General features: G+C 41.9%; 1 protein-coding gene across 1 annotated transcript in view; it reads left to right on the top strand.

The window, feature by feature from the left end:
• Window positions 1–18,936, top strand: part of LOC136867374 (glutamate receptor ionotropic, kainate 2) — a 207,890-nt gene that overhangs the window by 152,576 nt on the left and 36,378 nt on the right. The window contains exons 12-14 of the mRNA XM_067144550.2: window positions 10,565–10,703; window positions 11,608–11,745; window positions 13,040–13,238. Coding sequence (XP_067000651.2) covers window positions 10,565–10,703; window positions 11,608–11,745; window positions 13,040–13,238 — 476 coding nt within the window. The remainder of the gene's footprint in view (window positions 1–10,564; window positions 10,704–11,607; window positions 11,746–13,039; window positions 13,239–18,936) is intronic.

Raw genomic sequence — 18,936 nt, 5'->3', positions numbered from 1 at the left:
TTAATTCGTTAATTAAGTTCCTATGGCTTCTTTCTCCAAAATACAGAGTGGTCAGAAACCACGTCAACAGGGTATATGAGCGTTAGAGGATTTGACATATTGATAAATAATATGAAAAAATTAATTCTATATCTCGCGCCGTTTCATTTTATCAGCTGTTGCAGTTAACCAATCAGATCGTTTCGCGGGTGAATTCAAATGGGCTTTGTTGCAAAAGCTGCACGTGGCTTAAGACTGGTTTGACAGCCATGCCGGGAAATCAGCATCAAGCAGATACACACCGCGGGTTTCAGCCAGTGTCACCGTAGCGTACTTTCTATGGTGCGATTCTGTCAGCTCGGAGCTCCGTGTAGCTACCGTCCTCGGGGGACCGAGTTCGATTCTTGGTATTACCAGAAATTTAGGAAAGGCAGGACGGCGGGTATATGGTTAAAATGGTACATGCAGCTCACCTCCACTGGGGGTGTGCCTGAAAAGATCTGCATCACCTCAGGATGAGGACACGAGTTTACATTTACAACACCACCTAGCAAAACCAATTGGAATTCGCCCGCGGAGTGGTCTGACTGGTTAACTTCAGAGCTTAAAATGACAACGGTGCGAGATATGACCACATACGGCGAACCAAATCGTAGCCCACTTACTGTGTAGTGATTTCTGCCATCAAACCGTTAAAACCCTTAAGAATTAGAATTTTGTTGACTGATGTAGCCGTCAAGAGTATGGCTTTCATCTGAAAGAAATTTGGATACGCCATGGACAACATTTGGCTGCAATATTGTAACTCGGACTCGCTCATTCCTTTCTCTTAAACGCTGAGCAATTCCACGCAACTTCTTGAATATCCTCCGAATAGATCTATCGCTCAAACCAAATTTCAGCAATGTTCGTCGTAGACTACGCTTTGTGAACTGTAACTGTTGGAGAAGTCGTACTTTGGGGTGAAGGTTCTTGGGTGCCGTGTTGTATACTTTCACCGACATAAGAAGCTGCCACTGTGGATCAGCGATAGAGGGTCGGCCAGGTTATTCCACTGAAGCTCTTCTTGTAGGATTCCAGCAAGATATAGCAGATATCTTGGATTATGGAGGTCAAATGGACTGTATCGCGATTGACCTGTCTAAAGCATTTGATAGGGTGGATCATGGGAGACTACTGGCAAAAATTGGACTAGACAAAAGAGTGACTGAATGGGTTGCTATATTTCTAGAAAATAGATCTCAGAGAATTAGAGTAGGTGAAGCTTTATCTGACCCTGTAATAATTAAGAGGGGAATTCCTCAAGGCAGTATTATCGGACCTTTATGTTTTCTTATATATATTAACTAGCAAGGTACCCGTGCTTCGCTACGGTATTATACTGAAATTTATAATTGAATGCTTATTGTTTTAGATATATAATCCGACGAAATTCGCGATCTGACTCGTTTTCTGCGAGAATCCACCAAAATTCCCGATCTGAATCGTTTTCTATTAGATTCCGGCACGTTTCCTCCCATTTTTCAATCTTCCTTTCCAGCAATCGATTTCGTACTTCCCGGGCTAGGCTCAGGTATTCCTCCCGGTCAGTTGGGTCCGTAAATCTTTGCCATCTTTTCCTATAATCATTTTAATATGTATAAAATCCTTCAGGAGATCCGGCGTGGTGTCATATTGGGTGCTTTGGCGGCACTGAACCCGCGGCCGGACTGCATTCTTAGTCATTACCCGTCCAGGAGCCGTTTCCAGCGCGGTCCGCACATTTGACGACGGTCCGGAACATTATTATTATTATTATTATTATTACTATTATGTGTTGCTGGAATGGCTGATGACAGGGAAAAGCGGAGTATCCGGAGAAAAACCTGTCCCGCCTCCGTTTTTTCCAGCACGAATGTCACATGGAGTGACCGGGATTTGAACCACAGAACCTAGCTGTGAGAGGCCGGCGCGCTGCCGCCTGAGCAACGGAGGATACTTATAAGTACATAAGAACAGTAAAATCAATTGGTCTCACCTCCTTCTACACCCCACCGCCGTTAAGTTTATTTACCGCCACCCCTGCCCCCCCCCAAAAAAAAAAATTAAAAGAAGGCTTGTTTCTTTATGTTTAAAGGAGATTCCAAACACCAATGTTCACGTCTATTGCCTTCAGTTTTGAGATATAAGTATCCCCATAAAAATAATTTACTTTTTTCACTTCATTTCACACTACTCTTCCCCCCCCCCGCCCCTAAGTGAATTTTCCCGCAAAAATACTTGTTTCTTTAATAGTAAAAGATCTTCTAAATACCAATTATCACGACTCTAACTTCTTCAATTTTTGATTTATGTGTCCCCATGAAAGGAATTCAACTCCATTCCACTCCCACCCTCCAAGATGGTTTCCCCACCAAAACGCGTTTTTCTTTGTTTTTAAAGGAGATCTAAATACGAATTTTCACGTCTGTAACAACTTTAGTTTTTATTAGATGTGTGCATTCTCATTCACAATTAAGTCAATTAAATTTTTAATTCTTTCACCCCCCCCCCTTTTCATTGGATTTTCCGAGAATACGTCTTTCTTTACTTTTAAAGCAGATTGCAAATATCAAATTTCACATCTGTAACATCTTCATTTTTGAGATATCAGTAGCCTAATTAAAAGAATTCAACACCATTTTCAGTTACTTTTACCCACCCCCCACCACCCAAGTGGTATTTCCGAAAACTAAAAATACACGATTCGTTATGTTTAATAGAGATAAAAAAATACCATTTTCACTTCTGTAACATGTTAAGTTTTTTTAGATATACTGTAAAAATGCTCATTTTAAAATTTCACCCCTTTTGAGTTCCCCTTAAGTGGAGTTTCCAAAAACAAATCACCTATGTTTCTTTGCATTTACAGGAGATTCCAAACACCCACTTTTTACGTCTGTAACATTTTACGTTTCCAAGATATTCTGTAGATATAGCCTTTCAAAAAATTCACCCCAATTTGTCACTCCTGTTTAACCGCCATTAATTGGATTTTCCAAAAACTAAAAAATACGTGTTTCTTTATTTTTAAAGGAGGTCCCATATACAAATTTTCAGTTCTGTAATATCTTCAGGTTCTGAAATATAAGTATCCTCATTAAAGGCATTCAACCCATTTTTCACCCTTTTACACCCCTCCTATTGGGATTTACAGGAAACAAAAAAATACGTGTTCCTTTATTTTTAGAGGAGATTCTAACTACCAATTTTTACATCTGTAAATTTTAAAGTTTTAAGATGTAGACACACTCATTTTTAAAAATTCACACCCCCCTTTTCACCCCCAATATTTGAATTTTCCAAAAACGAAAAAATACGTGTGTTTCTTTACTTTTAAAGTAGATCCCAAATACCAATTTTCAGATCTGTAATATCTTCAGGTTCTGAAATATAAGTAGCCTCATTACAGGCATTCAACCCATTATTCACCCTTTTATACCCTTCCTATTGGGATTTTCCGAAAACAAAAGAATACGTGTTTCTTTATTTTTAAAGGAGATTCTAAATACCAATTTTTATATCCATACACTTTAAAAGTTTTGAGATATAGATACACTCATTTTAAAAAATCACCCCCTTTTCACCCCCGCCCCCATTAATTGGATTTTCCAAAAAAATACGTGTTTCTTTATTTTTAAAAGAGATCCCAAACACCAATTTTCAGGTCTGTAATATCTTCAGGTTCTGAGATATAAGTAGCCTCATTAAAGGCGTTCAACCCCTTTTTCACCCCTTTTCACGATTCCTATTGCGATTTTCCGAAAACAAAAAAATGCGTGTTTCTTTATTTTTAATGAAGATTCTAAATACCAATTTTTACATCTGCAAACTTTAAAAGTTTGGAGATATAGATTCACTCATTTTTAAAATTCACTCCTTTTTCACCCTCCCATTAACTGGATTTTCCAAAACCAAAAAAATACGTGTTTCTTTATTTTTAAAAGAGATCAAAAGTACCAATTTTCAGGTCTGTAATATCTTCAGTTTCTGAGATATAAGCACCGGTATCCTGATTAGGCATTCAACCCCTTTTTCACCCTTTTTCACCCCTCCTATTGGGATTGTCTGAAAACAAAAAAATACGTGTTTCCTTATTTTTAAAGAAGATTCTACATACCAATTCTCACATCTCTAAACTTTTAAAGTTTTGAGATATAAACACACTCATTTTAAAATTTCACCCCCCTTTTCACCCCCTTAGCGACGGAATATCCAAAAATCCTCTCTTAGCGAGCACCTACATCTTAATATGAATATATCCCCAAAATTTCATTTCTTTCTATCCAGTAGTTTTGGCTCGGCGATGATGAATCAGTCAGTCAGTCAGTCAGTCAGTCAGTCAGGACAAGCTACTTTATATATATAGATGATATGAGTAAAGGAGTGGAATCGGAGGTAAGGCTTTTTGCGGATGATGTTATTCTCTATAGAGTGATAAATAAGTTACAAGATTGTGAGCAACTGCAACGTGACCTCGAAAATGTTGTGAGATGCACAGCAGGCAATGGTATGTTGATAAACGGGGTTAAAAGTCAGGTTGTGAGTTTCACAAATAGGAAAAGTCCTCTCAGTTTTAATTACTGCGTTGATGGGGTGAAAGTACCTTTTGCGTATCATTGTAAGTATCTAGGTGTTAATATAAGGAAAGATCTTCATTGGGGTAATCACAGAAATGGGATTGTAAATTAAGGGTATAGATCTCTGCACATGGTTATGAGGGTGTTTAGGGGTTGTAGTAAGGATGTAAAGGAGAGTGCATATAAGTCTCTGGTAAGACCCCAACTAGAGTATGGTTCCAGTGTATGGGACCCTCACTAGGATTACCTGATTCAAGAACTGGAAAAAATCCAAAGAAAAGCAGCTCGATTTGTTCTGGGTGATTTCCGACAAAAGAGTAGCGTTACAAAAATGTTGCAATGTTTGGGTTGGGAAGAATTGAGAGAAAGAAGAAGAGCTGCTCGACTAAGTGGTATGTTCCGAGTTGTCAGCGGAGAGATGGCGTGGAATGACATTAGTAGACGAATAAGTTTGAATGGCGTTTATAAAAGTAGGAAAGATAACAATATGAAGATAAAGTTGGAATTCAAGAGGACAAACTGGGGCAAATATTCATTTATAGGAAGGGGAGTTAGGGATTGGAATAACTTACCAAGGGAGATGTTCAATAAATTTCCTTTTTCTTTGAAATCATTTAGGAAAAGGCTAGGAAAGCTGCAGATAGGGAATCTGCCAGCTGGGCGACTGCCCTAAATGCAGATCAGTATTGATTGATTGATTGATTGATTGATTGATTGATTGATTGATTGATTGATTGATTGATTGATTGATTGATTGATTGATTGATTGATTGATTGATTGATTGATTGATTGATTGATTGATTGATTGATTGATTGATTGATTGATTGATTGATTGATCCCAAGATAGCGGGTTCAAACCCCGCAGAGGTAGTCGGATTTTTGAAGGGCGGAAAAAAGTCCATTCAACACTCCATGTCGTACGATGTCGCCATGTAAAAGATCTCTGGTGACACATTTGGTGTTTACCCGACAAAATTCATTAAATCTCAGCCATAGACGCCCAAGAGAGTTTCGGTTTACTCGGTCTGCCATCTAGTGGGGGCCTAGAGTGAAACGGAACGTCGAAATTGACGAGCAGACAGCCAGATGGCGTCAAATTGAAATGTCTGCACACGGTAGCTGAAGCCATACGATTATTATTATTATATTTACCGACATGTCCGCCTCTGTGGTGTAGTGGTTAGCGAGATTAGCTGCCACCCCCGGAGGCGCGGGTTCGATTCCCGGCTCTGCCACGAAATTTGAAAGGTGGTATGAGGGCTGGAACGGGGTCCACTCAGCCTCGGGAGGTCAACTGAGTAGAGGTGGGTTCGATTCCCACCTCAGCCATCCTGGAAGTGGTTTTCCATGGTTTCCCACTTCTCCTCCAGGCGAATGCCGGGATGGTACCTAACATAAGGCCACGGCCGCTTCCTTCCCTCTTCCTTGCCTATCCCTTCCAATCTTCCCATCCCTCCACAAGGCACCTGTTCAGCATAGCAGGTGAGGCCGCCTGGGCGAGGTACTGGTCATTCTCCCCAGTTGTATCCCCGACCAAGAGTCTGAAGCTCCGAGACACTGCCCTTGAGGCGGTAGAGGTGGGATCCCTCGCTGTGTCCGAGGGAAAAGCCGACCCTGGAGGGTAAACAGATGATGATGATGATGATGATGATGATGATGATATTTACCGACATAAGACCTATCCCGTATGATGAAAATTGTCAGTGACAGCGACCACTATTCTCTTATTTTGTGCCTACTTATTAAATCACCCCTCGTACTGTTATTTAATGTGAAGCAAATTCAGCCAATTCTGATGCCCCACTCCGTATGACCGGAAGTCATGTTAGTATTAGTAATATTAGTCTTATTTATTTACCACCATTTCTGTATAGAAATATGGGAGGTCGAGAGAAAAATGGTGAGCCCCCATGTACATATAAAATGTTCTCTAAACAAATCTTAAGATTATATTTAGAACATGTACATGAGTAGGCGAGAGGTACGGGCGAAAGGCGGACGAAGGGTAACTCCTTCACCTCTCTGAGCTGAGCGATAAACAAGCGATAGGTGTTGGAAGGGATTAATTTCTATAGAATCAGAGAGAGATTTCCGGATCAGGTTACTTTGTTTGGCTATTGTCTCAATGGAAGGTAACCGTATTGGATGAGAGAGAGTGTGACGGTTAGTTAGTCGTTCGGTGCGGCGCTGTACTCTCTGCAGCCTGCTCATGTTCTTTGCTGTTGTGGGATACCAAGCAGGTAAACCATACGTCAGTACGGGCCGAACCAAGCAAAGATAATCTGACCTCATTGCCCGCGGACTGAAGCCTCTTAAATTACTTCCATGTACACACCGGTCAAAAGTTTTCGATCACCTATCACAACTATGGATTTGTGGTTGAAACAGAGATGTAGTTTTAAATAATCTATCATAGCCCTGTTCTGATAATAAAACAAGCATAAACATGTAAAGACGGAACGCCTCTGTTGTGTATATGACCGGTTCTCCGCATGGAGGGTCGCTGATGAGTAACCACAACAACACTGACGCGTCTTTACCCAAGACGTGTCCACTCGAATAGGCCTCATTCCTTCAGCTGTCTGTGTAGGAAGCAGTTCACATTAGTTTTCAGTACACTGTCTGCAGCTAACAGTGTTTTTGTGTATCTGATCAGGTGCATACTATATTACCTCCAAATGGGACGGAAGCAGGAGATTGGAACTGAAAAACGTGCTGTAATTGTAGCTCTGCATCACGAAGGGTATTCTAGTAGGACAATAGCAACAAAAGTTGGCGTAGCCCAATCTATAGTGGTGTATACATTGCAGCGGTTCAAGCAAACCGGTGCCAATGCAAGTGTTTCGCGACCTGGAAGACCCCGTGTAACATCATACAGGGAAGATCAGTTCATATGTGTACAGAGTAAACGTCAGAGGACTCGTACGGCACCTGAAATTCGCGAGGAAGTCAATAATATGCGACCTGCTCCAATATCTGTCTCAACAGTGCAACGCCGTCTTCGTGAACGAGGTTTAAAGGGCCAAAAATCCTTTATTACGGACAAAAAATAAGGTGAAAAGAATGCAATGGGCACAGCAACATAAAAACTGGAACGTGCAGCAATGGTCCAAGGTGTTATTCACGGACGAATCGAAGTTTGAAGTATTGGGAGCGATCGTCTAATGTTTGTTCGTCGACTTCGTGGAGAACGTATGAAGAGTCAGTGTGTGACACCTACAGTGAAGCATGGTAGAGGGTTGGTTATGGTGTGGGGATGTTTTGCGGGTGATAAAGTCGGTGATCTAGTGCGAATTAATGGAACATTAAAGAAGGAAGGATATCACAGAATACTGATCAACAATGCAGTTCCATCTGGCAAGAAGCTTATTGGTCGTGGGTTTGTTCTGCAGCAGGACAATGACCCCAAACATTCTTCTAAATTGTGTAGAGGGTATGTCAATAGAAAAGATAAATGTGGGGAACTGAAAAATATGATTTGGCCAAGTCAGTCACCAGACTTAAATCCCATTGAACTGTTATGAGATGAACTTCACAGGGAGGTCCAAAAACTAAGGTCAACTAATGTAGAAGAGCTATGGAATAATTTACAGAGCTGTTGGACTGCAATATCTACACAAACACTACAAAATCTTATTTCCGGAATGCCAAGAGTTTGTGCAGCTGTTCGGAGGGCAAAGGGTGGATATTTTGAAGAGGCTAAAATATAAACCATATTGTGTTCTACTTAATGATAGAGAGAGAAAATATATATTTTGTTGGTCTATTTAGTTTTTACGATGTGTTTGTACATTGAAATAAAGTATCTAGTTTTGTGCATAGGTGATCGAAAACTTTTGACCGGTAGTGTACATAAAAACCGAAACAACTTGAACGACTAGAGATAGGAAGTTCATATTCACAGGACGTGTGCATTTGTATGTTCTGAAGAAATTGTAAGCATTTGAACCATGTCGGCCCTCAGGTTCAAGGTCCACATTGATATCTCGGCGCACCACCACCGACTGGTAAAATGTGCCTGTGGCTCTCGTTGTCGCTATAATTCGAAAGTAATGGATCAGTGTGACTTGAGCAGACGTGCACGATACTTCGCAGACGTATGCGAGAACCGTACTGACAAATTAGTGAGTTTGAAAGAGTGCGCATAATTGGCATGAGAGAATGTGATGCATCCATCCGGGAAATTGCTGCTCGTGTGGGACGAAGTGTGTCGGCAGTGCAACGGGTGTGTACAGAATGGTTCACAGAAGGCCGTAGAATACTACGAGATGGGTCTGGTCGCACCACCCAGACCACCCCCTGAGAAGATTGACACCACATCTGAATGGTATTGCAGGACAGGTCTGCGTCTTCCTTGGCTCTTGCACAACAGTGTAACACATCGTACACTATCAGGAGTGACAGTCCGTCGCCTTTTATTACGATCTGGGTTACCGGCGCGTCGTCCACTTCTCCGCCTACCTTTGACTAATGTGCATAAACATGCTAGACTGCAATGGTGTGTGGAACGACGTCACTGGAGACAGGAATGGCAGCAGATAGTGCTTTCGGACGAATCCAGGTTCTGTTCGTTTGAAAATGATGGCCACATTTTGGTTCGTCGCAGACAGGGAGGGGGGGAGGGGGGAGACATCATATTGACTGCATTCGCACAAGACATACAGACATACAACCTCAAATCACAGTGGGTGTGTGTCCAGGGCACTGTGACCAGTTTGACCTACGTGAATGACATCTTGAGACCCGTAGCCATGCCCTTTCTGCACGACACCCCAGACGCCATATTTCAGCAGGACAAGGCGCGACCACATGTTGCTGCATGAACACGTGCCTTCTTGTTGTCACAGGATGGCAGACTGTTGTCCTGGCCTGCCCGATCTCCGGACTTGTCGCCAATCGAAAATGTGTGGGATATGGTGAAACGACAAGGGCGGCGCTCTGACCCAATACCAACCACAAAAGATGAACTGTGGAACAAGGTGGACGCAGCATGGTTGGCTATACCCCAGGACGCCATTCGCGCCTTATACGCGTCGATGCCATCACGCATACAATATGTTATCAGTGCCCATTTTGGACCCAGTGCCTACTAGGCAACAGGACACATGCTGAACCTAGGTGACTGAAATGCTAATCGTTTCTGCAAAACATACTAACGAACATGTCCTGTGGGTATGAACTTCCTATATCTAGTCTTTCAAGGTGTTCTGCTTTTTATGATCAAGAGTGTATATATAGGAACGCAATATTTTGTCTTGCCATGCATTTTGCCTCTCCCTACTGTATATTCCACTTCAGATTGTCGCAAATATTTATACCAAGTAGTTTGAAACTGGTGCACTGCAGAATTTTTTTTTTTTTTTTTTCGGTGACGGGATTTCTGGATCTACCCATTCTCATATATTTACACTTAAGGATAAACACCTTCTCCTCTGTTGTGAGAAGAGTAATTGCAGAAATCATGGCAACACTGAATTCACAATATGTCAAACTTGGACAAGAGAGGAGTAGTAATTTCAGTGTCGTTTGTTTTGCCATATACCATATACGTGGACTATTTACTAATCTGAAGCTGCAGGGAGAGCTGAAAATTGTTTCCCTAGAAAAAAAATAGCCGATGTTTTTTCACTTAGTTTACTTTATATTAGATTGTAAATTTTCTGCTTTTTATTCTTCTTTTTTTATTTACTGTATCCCAACGTAGTAAAATTAATTAATCTTTATAACCAAAAATATTTTAATAATTATTTTAAAATATATTTACATTCTGATATTTTATTTAGGAATATATTTCCTTTCTTACACAAAATTTCGTTTTCAATAAACAGTTTCATACTTTGACGGCTTACTACTTTGGTCAAGGCAGCCAGAAGATGAATAAAGCTCCATAAATGTGTTACTCAAATCATGAAATTGAGTTGTTAATATTTCTCAATAATGTTGTTCCTCAGAAAAGCAAATCCTAATGAATGTGGTATGTTCCAGGTATCAGTATCCTCTATAGGAGAACTGAGAAAGGTGAGACCAACCTCTTCTCTTTCTTGGATCCATTTTCATTTGATGTATGGATTTACTTGGTCACAGCCACGTTGGGGATCTCAGCCGTGCTCTTTATAACATCCAGGTAAGGTGCTATTGTCTATCCTTCTTTGTGCCAATGTTTGTTACAGTGGAATATTTCACCCCCTAGTACTCTATTGATATTTGTGACCCATTACGGATATTGCAAACGAGGAAAATGGTAACAAACCCAAGAAACAATTAAGGTTAAATGCCTTCATCTTAGTACTATACAAACGTACACTCTTCAAATTGTATGACAGGGTTATTGAGGACCATACAAAACGTTAATGTACAGTATTAACCTCTTCGTTGGTCATGAATATCGTGTGATTATTTAGCTCAGTTGGTTAAATTTTAATAATAATGATATTGCTTTTACGTCCACTAACCACTTTTGACGGTCTTCGGAGACGTTGAAGTGCCGAAATTCTTGCCGCAGGAGTTCTTTTACATGCTAGTAAATTTACCCATACGAGGCTGACGTATTTGAGCACCTACAAATACCATCGGACTGAGTCAGGATCGAACCTGCCAAGTTGGAGTCAGAAGGCCGTATGAGCCACTTAGCCCTGCAATTGAATTTTGCTGTCAGATATACAAGTTGCCATTTTGAATATTAGTGTAGGCTATCTTACGGGATTTTATTGATTTCAAAACTTCAGTAATTATAACTGTAATTGCGGGTTGTTTTCACTTGAAATTTAAGTGTTAATTGTGTGACGAAAAATTAAACTAATTCATTGAATCATGTTATTTTTAATGTTGTACTTCGATGCAAACATTCATAAATAAACGCATGATTTCTCCGTATAAACTTCTGTACAACTACCTTTCATTTACTTTTTTCATGTAATTAATAATCCTCACTGGTAACTATGCCAAGTAGTGTGTTATCATATTCGTTCTTTACCACAATAATAATTTGTGTGCTTTTATTCTGAATGTAGACTGTTTTCCTTTCGCAGAACAACCCCGTACGAATGGGATAACCCTCATCCGTGCACATCAGATCCGGAGGAACTAGAGAATAACTTCACTTTGGTCAACTGTTTATGGTTCTCCATGGGGTCTATATTGGGTGCAGGATGTGACATTTTGCCAAGGTAAGTATAAACTTATTCCATGTTCGGTAGGAGAAATCAAATAAGGAGTGTACGAATGTATGTGAAGCATGTATGACTGCAATTAGGACGGGCACCTGCTCATAAAGTACGTTACAGAGGAGACGGGGTGAGAAATGAAGGCATACAGAGAATTAACGCGGAAAAATAGAGTGATGAAATAAGAAACAAACTGAGATGGCTTAAACATATTAGACAGACAGACGAAGAAAGAAAACTAAAGCAAATTAGTCCGGCCCCACGGTGTAGGAGGCAACGCGTCCGCCTGTCACCCGGCTGCCCCGGGTTTTGTTCCCGGCCGGGTCAGGGGTTTTAAATTTTAAATGATTAATATCCCTGGCCTGGGAACCTGACATTCAACACTCTACACTTCCGCAATTCCAATTACACGCAGATTCATATCATATGGTGCAAGTAGCGGCTAAAGATCTCTAGAGGTCGACGCCACGAACAAATATCATTTAAAAAAGGCTAACTAGGTAATTCAGATGAAAGAAACTGAGGGCCGGGAATGATATATGTTGTGGTCAATCAAGCTGATTCAAAACAGTAAAAGGCAATGAGATCTTTTTTTTTCTAGTGGCTTTGCGTCGCACGGACACAGATAGGTCTTATGTCGACGATCGGATAGCAAAGGCCTAGGAGATGGAAGGAAGCGGCCGTGGCCTTAATTAAGGTACAGCCCCAACATTTGCCTGGTGTGAAAATGGGAAACCACGGAAAACCATCTTCAGGGCTGCCGACAGTGGGATCCCTGAAGATGGTTTTCCATGTGATAGATGAAGAATGGTGAAAGGATAAAGTAAAAGGGAGCTTAACCATATCAGCTTCAATCCGCCTGTATCTGTATAAAGAGGTTATTATTATTATTATTATTATTATTATTATTATTATTATTATTATTATTATTATTATTATTATAGTCCGGCTCTATGGCTAAATAGTTAGCGTGCTGGCCTTTGGTCCAAGGGGTCCCGGGTTCGATTCCCGGCCTGGTCGGGGATTTTAACCTTCATTGGTTTAATTCCAAAGGCTCGGGGTATGTGCATACGTGTGTGTGTGTGTGTGTGTGTGTGTGTGTGTGTGTGTGTCGTTTTCATCATTATAATTCACCATAGGTAGGGCCCGATCCCCACGGGCGCTCAGGAAGCCTGTGAGGCGTCAGCTCGATAGACCTGCACTAGGCCTCTTCGGAGGCCACACGCCATTATTATAATAATAAATTTAGCGCCCCCATAGTAAGACATCTACAATGAGTTATCTATGTGTTATGCAGGGCAGTGTCTACCCGGATGGTGGCCGGCTGGTGGTGGTTCTTCGCTCTCATTGTCGTAGCCTCCTACACCGCCAACCTTGCTGCCTTCCTCACGGTAGCCAAGATGGAGGCTCCTCTAAAGGGTGTCGATGACTTGGCCAAGCAGAATAAGATCAAGTACGGCACTTATAAGTCCGGCTCTACCGCCGCCTTCTTCCAGGTCGGTGAGTTATTTCTATTAAAACTTCTTAGAACCTCCCTTTTTCTCTTTGGTAGTATAAATGCACTGCTGAAAAAAAATGCTACATCCTCAAGGACACTGTTCAACTACACCAGGGTATAATATGTGCATACTGAGTGGTTGTTGTATTAGTAATTCATTTGTCACGGACATAACGGCCGTAGCCGTGTTGAAACAACGGATCCCGTGAGATCTCCGAAGTTAAGCAACATTGCGCGTGGTCAGGAGTTGGATGGGTTGCCACGCGCTGTTGGTGAGGGGTAAGGGAATGAAGGAGCGGAAAGGAACTGGCCACCCTACCGCACGTAAACTCCGGCTCAGGAACACCTCTGCGGAGGTTTGGACCTGCCTTCGGGCAGAATAACCTTTACCTTACCTGTCACGGGCATCGACCATCAGATGGCACTCAGGAAGCCTGGACGGGCACGCTCTGTTTTGACTCTGCAGGTAGTAACTGTGCTGAGGTTAGAGGTGAACAGGGTTTGGAATATTCATTCTAGGGTACAACCATTCCCCGTCGACGAGTACGTGTTCTTGCTGAACAACTGTAGCCATTTGAACGGGGTCGCATTTTGGGCCTGCGGGAAGCTGGATGGACGTATCGGCTGATTGCTGCACATGATGGGTACAATGTACCGGTGGTGTGTCGCTGCTTTCAGCAGTGGTCAGTGGAACATTCCTATACCCGTAGACCAGGCTCCGGACGTCCGCATAGCACAGACGCACGTCGCGATCGACGCATTGTGCGAACAGTGTTGACCAACCGAACATCATCCAGGAACGAAATCCGGTGACATGTAGCACCTGCTGTGTCATTAAGGACCATTGTGAACCGTCTGCATGAAGCAGGATTGCGATTACGTGTGCCTCTGGCCAGGCTACCACTGACACCGTGACACCGCCAAGCACGGCCACTCTGGTGTCGTGAAAGAGTCGACTGGAGAGGGGAATGGCGCTCTGTTGTCTTTAGTGACGAGATTAGGTTCTGGCTGTATGCAAGTGATGGACGTACACGTGTACGGCGTGAACCTGTTGAGCGGCCTATCCAGAGTGCATTCGCCCACGACACCCAGTTCTCTCCCTAGGCTTCATGGTGTGTGTGGGTGGGGGGTGCATCAGTTACAACTCGCGGCCGCAGTTGGTGTTTCTGCAGAGTAACGTAACCAGTTTCCGCTACATATCACAGGTTGTTCGTGCTACTGCATTTCTTCAACAGAAAGGTAATGTGCATTTTCAGAAGGACAATGCACGTCCACATACAGCTTCTGCGACGCCACGTGCTCTACGTGGTGTACAACAACTGCCCTGGCCAGCAATATCACCGAATTTCTCGCCAATTGAATACGTATGCATGATGAAGCGGAAACTTACGCGTTCTCCAGAGCCTGCAAGAACCATTGCCGAATTGCATCAAAAGGTGCAAGATGCTTGGGACAATCTATCGCAGGATGCCATTCGGCACCTTTAAGATCATTTGCATGCGCGGATACACGTCTGCATTGCCGCCAGAAGGGGGGGGGGGGAATACATTGTGTACTGATACGACTATTTGGTCACCCTTTACTGTGACATGTGTGTTACGTTTGGTATGAATTTGTAATCATACGCGTATACTCCTGCAGTTATGAACTACCTGTTACACCGCTTGTGAATAAAATGACCTTGTCCTTGAGAATGTTCAAAGTGTTTTCTTAGGCAGTGTAATATCATTATTGATTTTGCGTCCCACTAATTACTCCTAACTGTTTTTGGAGACGCCGAGGCACCAGAACCTTTCCCCGCAGTATTTCTTATTTGTACTGGCAAAACTGAAACACAAGGCGGAAGTATTAGAGCACTTCAAAAACCACTCGACTGACCCGGGATTGAACTTGTTAACTAGGGCCCAGGAAGCCAGCACTTTTCCGTCTGAGCCAGTTACTGCTGGTGGTTTAACGTTGCACCAGCAGGTACAAATTCTGGGTGACAATGAGGTAGGAAAGGTCTTGGATCATTGGCTTTCACTACGGCACAGTCTTCATATTAGCTTGGAGTAAAAATGAAAAAACAAAAGCATATTCATGACTGCCGACGGTGAGGTTAGATCCCCTCACCTCCTGAATGCCAGCTCAAACCTACGCAACAAGTACTGTGCAGTCGACCATGTCCGTGAAACTCCTCTGAACCACTTTGTATTTAATTGAAGTTAACTGGAATATCAAGGAGAGGAACGTATCAATGACTTGGTTGGTTCCCTGATATATTCCAAAAAATGCACCGATTCGATTGGCATACTTACCAGCTGATACGGACTCATTCACTAGAAGTGTAACTCAGATTAACAATTTACAGCCAACGGCGTAGCTGTATTTAAAGACCGCTGGATCTCGTGGCATTCCCGAAGTTGATCTGCATTGGGTATGGTCACCTATGTACTGAGAGCTAGGAAAGGAACAGAAAACAACAGGTCACCATAGAGCAAGTAAACTCCGTCTCAGGATGCCTGATCAGTGACCCTTGACTTGTTGTTTGTTCGAGTCATGAGTCCATAGACTAGTTTGATGCAGCCTTCCATGCCACCCTATCATGTGCTAACCTTTTCACTGCTACAAAACTACTGCATCCTACATCTGCTCTAATCTGCTTGTCATATTAAAACCTTGGTCTACACCCTATCGTTCTTACCACCTACACTTCCTTCAAAACTAACCGTATAAGTCCTGGGCGTCTTAAGATGTGTCCTATCATTCTCTCTTTTCTTCTGGTGAAATTTCTCCAGATCATTTTCCTCTCACCAATTCTATTCAATATCTCTTCATTCGTAAATCGATCTACCCAACTCACCTTCAGCATTCTTCTGTAACACCACATTTCAAAAGCTTCTGTTCTCTTTCTTTCTGAGCTAGTTATCGTCCATATAATCTTCAAAACCATCTTTCTAATTCCCATATCAATGTTCGAGGTGAACAAATTTCTTTTCTTAAGAAAGACCTTTCTTGCTTGTGCTAGTCTGCATGTTATGTCTTCCCTACCTATACCATCGTTATTTATTTATTTATTTATTTATTTATTTATTTATTTATTTATTTATTTATTTATTTATTTATTTATTTATTTATTTATTTATTTATTTATTTTAGTACCCAAGTAACAATATGCGTCTACTTCCTTTAAGACATTTTCTAATCTAATATTTCCTGCATCAACCTGAATTTGTTCGACTGCACTCCATTATTTTGGACTTACTTATTTTATTTCCCCAAGACTCTGTCCATACCATTCATTAATTCCTCCAGATCTTTTGCAGAATCAGATAAAATAACAATATCATCGCCAAATCTCAGAGTTTTGATTTACTCTCCTTGAATTGTGATTACCTTCCCGAATTCCTCTTTGATTTCCTTTATTGTCTGTTTTATGTAAACAATGAAAAGGAGAGGAGGCAAACTACAGCCTTGCCTCACTCATTTCTGGATTGCTGCCTCCTTTTCAAAGCCCGTGGCTTAGTTGTAGACAATTACTATGTCGTCGCAAACTTCCAGGTGTGGTTAAGACATTTCCTCACATTTTAAAATGTTATGATTTCTGGTTTATTCTGTATATATTCGCTTTCCTCCACCAATAGAAATGTATGTTTTAAAAAGCTTTCTAGTTTTAGTGCAGTGTCTAACAATAATACTCTTATTTTTCAAATATTTAATGGTTGTAACAGAGATGTTGTGGTATTACCTCGTTTTGACGTTAACTTTCACTCTGCAGAAGGCTAAGGACGACTTTAAAACTGTTGAAACTTAAGGTCATGCAAAATGCTAGGCATCGCAAATAATACAATCAAAGAAATTGCAATAGCAGCATTTAAGGGATCTGTCACGATATTTCTTCTTCACTTATATACTGCGTAATAATGACTTATTCTTCTTAACCTCTTGTACTATTTTCCTATCATTTATCTGCAATCTTCTAACCTAATTATTTATTATTTGTCTTTGTTATCCTTCTTCCTTTTGGCAGCCGTGTTAAACTTCACGAAGCTAATAAAATGTGCGGTATAAACTACATCTAAATCTTATCACAACTATTATTTTTCACGAAACAAATACTCATCCCTCTCCTTGATAACGTAGAGTGAGTTTTTGGCCGTCGACTGGAACTAAAAACATTTTTCCCGCTTTATTAACTACACTGATATCCAAGCATTCATAAACGCAGAGAGTTTAGTGCAGGGCCTTTCAAACGCCCAAAATCTCACGCGTGCAAATCGATGCGCAAGACCTCCGTGCACTGTGCATCCCTCCCGCTCGGCTCGTCTCGGACCAACGCTTCGTCTCTGGGCTACTCGGCTAAGCTCGGCTGAACTCGTCTCAACTCGGCTCGAATTTGGTGGGCTACGGAGTAAGTGAGGAAGAGGGAGACAGGCGTGGGGAAAGAACGCTATTGCTCCAAATCGAGGAGTGGGGGTCTGCACTCTGGTCAACCAAGCGAAATCGTCTTTTGCGCCGTGCACAGTGCATGCACCAAGCGCATGCACCCTGAGAGGCCCTGGTTTAATGTATTATGAAGAGAGGACAGTGGGGTTTGTCAGGGTTTCAACAACCTCATTCAGTCACTACAAAGTTATACCAATAACATGATGGGTACATGAAAAAATATGCTTTGCTACAGAACGACACAATAGCCCATGTTCTCCGTTTTCCTGGACCAAGTATTTGTGTTGTGGATACATACTGCGTAATAGCCATGCGAACTAGATCTCTGTCTTTCGTTCGTGATGGGGCAGTTGAAATCCTTCATGTCGATGAGTTTGTCCTCGACCAGCTGACTCCATATTCGCATCACTGTGGTCATATTCCATCAACTGATTGCATCAAAGTTCTATCGGACAATCCATAATCTCAGTTTACCGGTACAACTATTCTCTCGCGTCCAAATTAGGCAATCGACTGGTCTAACTGCCTATTCCTTGGCAAGCGCTGCTAATCACTTCACAATCCTTTACATATTGCCATATGTATTTCTATGCATAACAGTCTTAATGCCTGTCAATGCAATTTCCCAAGACAAGGATATACCATTTTTCACTATTATTGAAAGTGGATGAGTCCAAGCGATCAAGATAGTCTTTCATTAGCTGAGTGGAACAAGATTAAACAAGTAATGGATCGACGTGACCAAGATAGACCAACGGTGTCTGTCACCCTACTTACTGATTGGATTTCAAATGCGAAAACGTGGAAATTTACTACAAGGGTGAGTGACGGTGAGATTCGAGTCCGTCCGTCTCCAGTGTCATGCCCTCTAGAGTCAGTGCCTTACCTAACTAATCTGACAAAGGAGAGAGGAATTTGTGGAACAGAAAATACCTCAAAATACACTGAAGTTGAAGGATTTGTTTATATTGGAATTACTCGAAGGTTACGACAGATTTTTCATAATCCTGTGGTTCCTACCCAACCAAAGATGACCGTCACCCACCTTGTCAATTGTCCGACTCGTTGGCTGAATGGTCAGCGTACTGGCCTTCGGTTCACAGGGTCCCGGGTTCGATTACCGGCCGGGTCGGGGATTTTAACCTTCATTGGTTAATTCCAATGGCTCGGGGGCTGGGTGTTTGTGCTGTCCCCAACATCCCTATAACTCACACACCACACATGACACTATCCTCCACCACAATAACACGTAGTTTTATACACATGGCAGA

Source organism: Anabrus simplex, chromosome 3 (assembly GCF_040414725.1).
Source record: "Anabrus simplex isolate iqAnaSimp1 chromosome 3, ASM4041472v1, whole genome shotgun sequence".
NCBI classification, from domain to species: domain Eukaryota; kingdom Metazoa; phylum Arthropoda; class Insecta; order Orthoptera; family Tettigoniidae; genus Anabrus; species Anabrus simplex.
This window is presented reverse-complemented; position numbering and strand designations above follow the sequence as displayed.